Source organism: Setaria italica, chromosome VI, assembly GCF_000263155.2.
Source record: "Setaria italica strain Yugu1 chromosome VI, Setaria_italica_v2.0, whole genome shotgun sequence".
Classification (NCBI taxonomy): domain Eukaryota; kingdom Viridiplantae; phylum Streptophyta; class Magnoliopsida; order Poales; family Poaceae; genus Setaria; species Setaria italica.
In genome coordinates this window covers 18,872,948-18,876,758 of record NC_028455.1, presented here as the reverse complement: position 1 = coordinate 18,876,758, position 3,811 = coordinate 18,872,948, and the positions used below count along the sequence as shown (strand labels likewise).

General features: G+C 40.2%; 1 protein-coding gene across 1 annotated transcript; it reads right to left on the bottom strand.

Moving 5' to 3' along the window:
- Nucleotides 1–2,132: 2,132 nt before the first annotated feature.
- On the bottom strand, nucleotides 2,133–3,580 carry LOC101785029 (L10-interacting MYB domain-containing protein-like). Its single transcript, XM_004974549.3, has 4 exons — nucleotides 3,552–3,580; nucleotides 3,029–3,338; nucleotides 2,635–2,948; nucleotides 2,133–2,190 (listed from the first exon to the last, which is right to left on the bottom strand). Exons 2-4 carry the CDS (start codon nucleotides 3,335–3,337, stop codon nucleotides 2,133–2,135), a joined length of 681 nt encoding a protein of 226 aa, XP_004974606.2. The 5' UTR covers nucleotide 3,338; nucleotides 3,552–3,580.
- Between the last annotated feature and the right edge of the window lie 231 nt (nucleotides 3,581–3,811).

The following is a 3,811-nucleotide window of genomic DNA, read 5'->3' as shown; positions in this document are numbered from 1 at the left end:
CTAACTATACATGTTCAGTACCTATAAAAAACTATACATGTTCAGTAATCAGTAACAGTGTAAAATCGCGAGGCTAGATTATCATGAGGCTTGATCAAACCCACCACAGGAGCTCGCCGCCATCGCCGCACAGATTGCACACGACGTCGTTGAGTTCAGCGTTTCCATTGTAGAAGCCTTCCGCGCCTCCATACCACACCGGATCGATCACCACTCCGTTCGGTGACTCGCCGCCGCCTTCGCCTTCCATGGCTGCTGCGCGGCTTGTTCGAGCCCTCTGGGCGGAACTTATACGACGGAGAAGATGGGAGATAGAGATCCGAGGTGCGGAGGGAACGGAGGAGAGATTCAGTTTGCGACAGTTACGGGGGTTTGAGACTTGGAGTACCGGCCGGGTGTTCCTTGACTACCGATAGTAACGTACCTTGAGGGAGCTAATCAAGGAATTACATCACACAAATTACTACACGATCCCGTAATTAGCTCTCAGTTGCCAGCTTGGAGGAGAAGGGGAGGACTCCTGCTAGCTAGTGCCGACTCCCATAATTAAGGTGTGTTTGGTTGGGCTGTGGTTTTTGGAAAAGCTGATGTGAGCTGTGGGCTGTGGAAAAGCAGCTGTGAGAAAGCAGCTGTGGGAAAAGCAGAAGACCGTTTGGTTAGAGGAGCTGTGAAACTGTAGGCTGTGTAAGAAATACCTGTAATGCCGCTAAAGGTCTGTGAGTGTGTATATGCAAATTGCTCGTAACAAAATAATGCGTTCACTAGTTCAAATGTAAACCACTATTTTAGGAAGAAACAAAAAATAAATTTTAAATGTTTTTCATCCATTAAAGTAATTGGTCCACATAAATAGAACTATATCGATCAAAAAGTTCTATACAAGGATGCCAACCCTCAACATTACTCTCCTCCTCTCGCACTAACCAAAGCATCAGCTATCCTAGTGCGAATGGTATTCATGGTATCCTCATTGTCCACATTGTCACTATCATCTCCTTGTGTTTGTCTCATACCACCTGTATGTTGTACAAGTAATCCTCATCATCATCACATCTCTTGAACTCCTTATCACACAAATTGCTATCACGAATAAAATTATGCAATGCAAGACAAGCCATAATGATATGTTTCTGAGTACAAGGTGAGAAACTTGGCATGTCCTTCAAAATACGCCACTTCTGCTTTAAGACTCCAAAAGACCTTTCAATGACATTACGAAGAGATGAATGCAAAAAATTGAACATCTCGTACTTTCCTTGAGGAGGCCCCGAACGATGCTGAAATTCTGGTATATGGTATGTGCTTCCTTTGAAAGGCGCAAGATACCCAATTCGGTTTGGGTAACCTGAGTCCACGAGATAATACTTTCCTACAAAATCAAGTTAGTAAGGTACATTTTAATACAAATTTCAGGTAATTTGTTGAAAGAATCATGTATACCTTTAGGAGGCAGGGGAAATGAAGGAAAATTTGCCAATGCATGATTGAGGATACGTGTGTCATGTGCAGAAACCGGCCACCCGGCAACCGCAAAGGTGAACCTCATATCAAAGTCACAAATAGCAAGCACATTTTGAGATGTATATCCATGACGGCATGTGTGGTTAACCACTTCGTCCACTGGTACTACCACTTTGACATGTGAACCATCTATTGCTCCAATTGCGCCTTTAAAGTATGGCCAAAAACGGTCCTCTCTCACCCTTTCATGCTCCGTAGAAAAAGTAGGATCCCTCGGCTTAATATTATCCTTAGCTAACTTGCGCAAACATTTCAAGACTTCGTGAAACTTCATGTGAACTGTCCAAAGTGACCGTGTGAAACGATTTTCAGCTTGTGAAAAAGATTGTGGTCCTCCGACGATCCACAAGAACATTGCCAATGACTCAATAGACGAAACATTGTTGGTTGAGGTCAATCCGTAAGTAGAGACTAGCAAATTATGAAGTTTATCGAAAATCTCGGTGCTCATCCGAAACATCTTATAAAAATATCTCGGACTGAGCGGTATTTGTCCATGGATTGATTTTTGGTAGTTTCTGACGTTTCCCTGTATTCATCTTTGTGCAAATACCGCTCAGTATATAAGGTGCCCATTTCTCCAATAGCACCAGCATGCTGTGCAAGTTCAGCTAGCAGTAGTAGTCCTTTTTGCCCTCCTTTAGCCACATCTCCCAATGTATCATCCATCTACATGAGACATTAGTACATTAATAATTAAATACAACAAATATCTTTGACAATACTAAATGAAAAAGCTCAACATAACACACTAATAGATAAATAATGTTTCAATATAGGGTAACAAATTATGGTTCAACATAGGGAAATTGTTGTCACATATGACAATAAATAATTTGACAAACAGGCAATACAAATCAGTGGTGCTTCATCATCTCCTTTTCTAGCTCCCTCTCAATCAAATCCAGTCTGCCTTTAGTTGTTTCTAGAGAGCTAAAGAGCTCCCTAAATTCAGGTTTAACAATTAAGGAAGCGGCTGTGTGCATTAGAGCAGTTCCTTCTTGCACCCCACATTCTTTCACCATCTTCATAGTCTCTGTAATGGTAGGAACTAGGTTAGTTGGAGGAGCTGATGATGCTTCAACACTTGTGGAGATCCTCTCTGCAGCATTTTCTATCTTCAAACAAGTGGACTTGTACAAACGAAAGAATGGGCTCTTCTCATCCTTCTCTTCAACACCAATAGAGGTACCCTTGCGTTTCCTTTTTCCTAGGTTCACTGTCATATCCTTCTGCGTAGGTTTCACTACCTCATCCACATTATCATCACTTGCCTCATCGGATGATATATCTCCAGGACAGGATGCAGAAGACCCAGTTACATGTGCCTTGCCAAACAAGATATGCAGGTCATCGAGGAACTTGGGTCCTTGTTTTCGAAACTTTATATGGTGGCATTTGATTCCTTTCTCACGATTGTTGCATCTCTACAATTAGAAAAAAAATTAGCAAGGCGCACCATAAGAAAGAATGGAAGAATATAATTATGAAGAAACATAGTTCTTACAGCAAGGTGTTCGTCCCACCATTCATCTGAGCAGTCAATAGTTTGTTTTGCCTCATCCCATCCAAGACCAGTTGCACAATTCTTGAACTCCATAAACGTGACATACTCCTTTTTCAGAAGATCTAACTTGTTCTTCAATTGTTGTTTTGTTCTCGTATCACCGGATTTTTCTGCAAACTTGGAAACAACGTTCTTCCAACCGGTAGTAGTGAAAATTCCCATCGGCCTATTCCCTGCTTCAATCTCTTCTTTGCAAGCATCAATCAAATGCCTTAAAAAAGTATCACCCCAATCCGCCTTATCACCCATTCTTCAACCAATCAAAGAAAACTCATAAGAACTAAGCTAAGTCATAACTATGAATCCAACTATCCAACTATTAAACAAATGGGAAATAAATAAGCATAGATGTCAAAGTACAAACGTTCATCCCTTACATAGTTTTGAATTATCATTTTGCATTTAACCATACTGATAGTAGAAAAGTGATTTATCTCATACCAGTACAATTGATTGTTCATACCTCAAGAAATTCCTTTTCGCAGGTAGCTTCCTATTCGATTTTGTGTTGTAATTGTACCTGACAACATAAAATAATTGAATTAGTATAAATAATTATGGTGCTTTTAATACTTCCATATATTCATAAGTTCTCTGTTGCATTTTGTGATCTAAAAGTAGAGGCTCAATATATATATGTGTAAAAAGCATATTACTTGTAACCTGAGTATCAGTCACTAAAAAACTTAATAAGTCGTTAGGTATTAGACTATAATTGAGTTT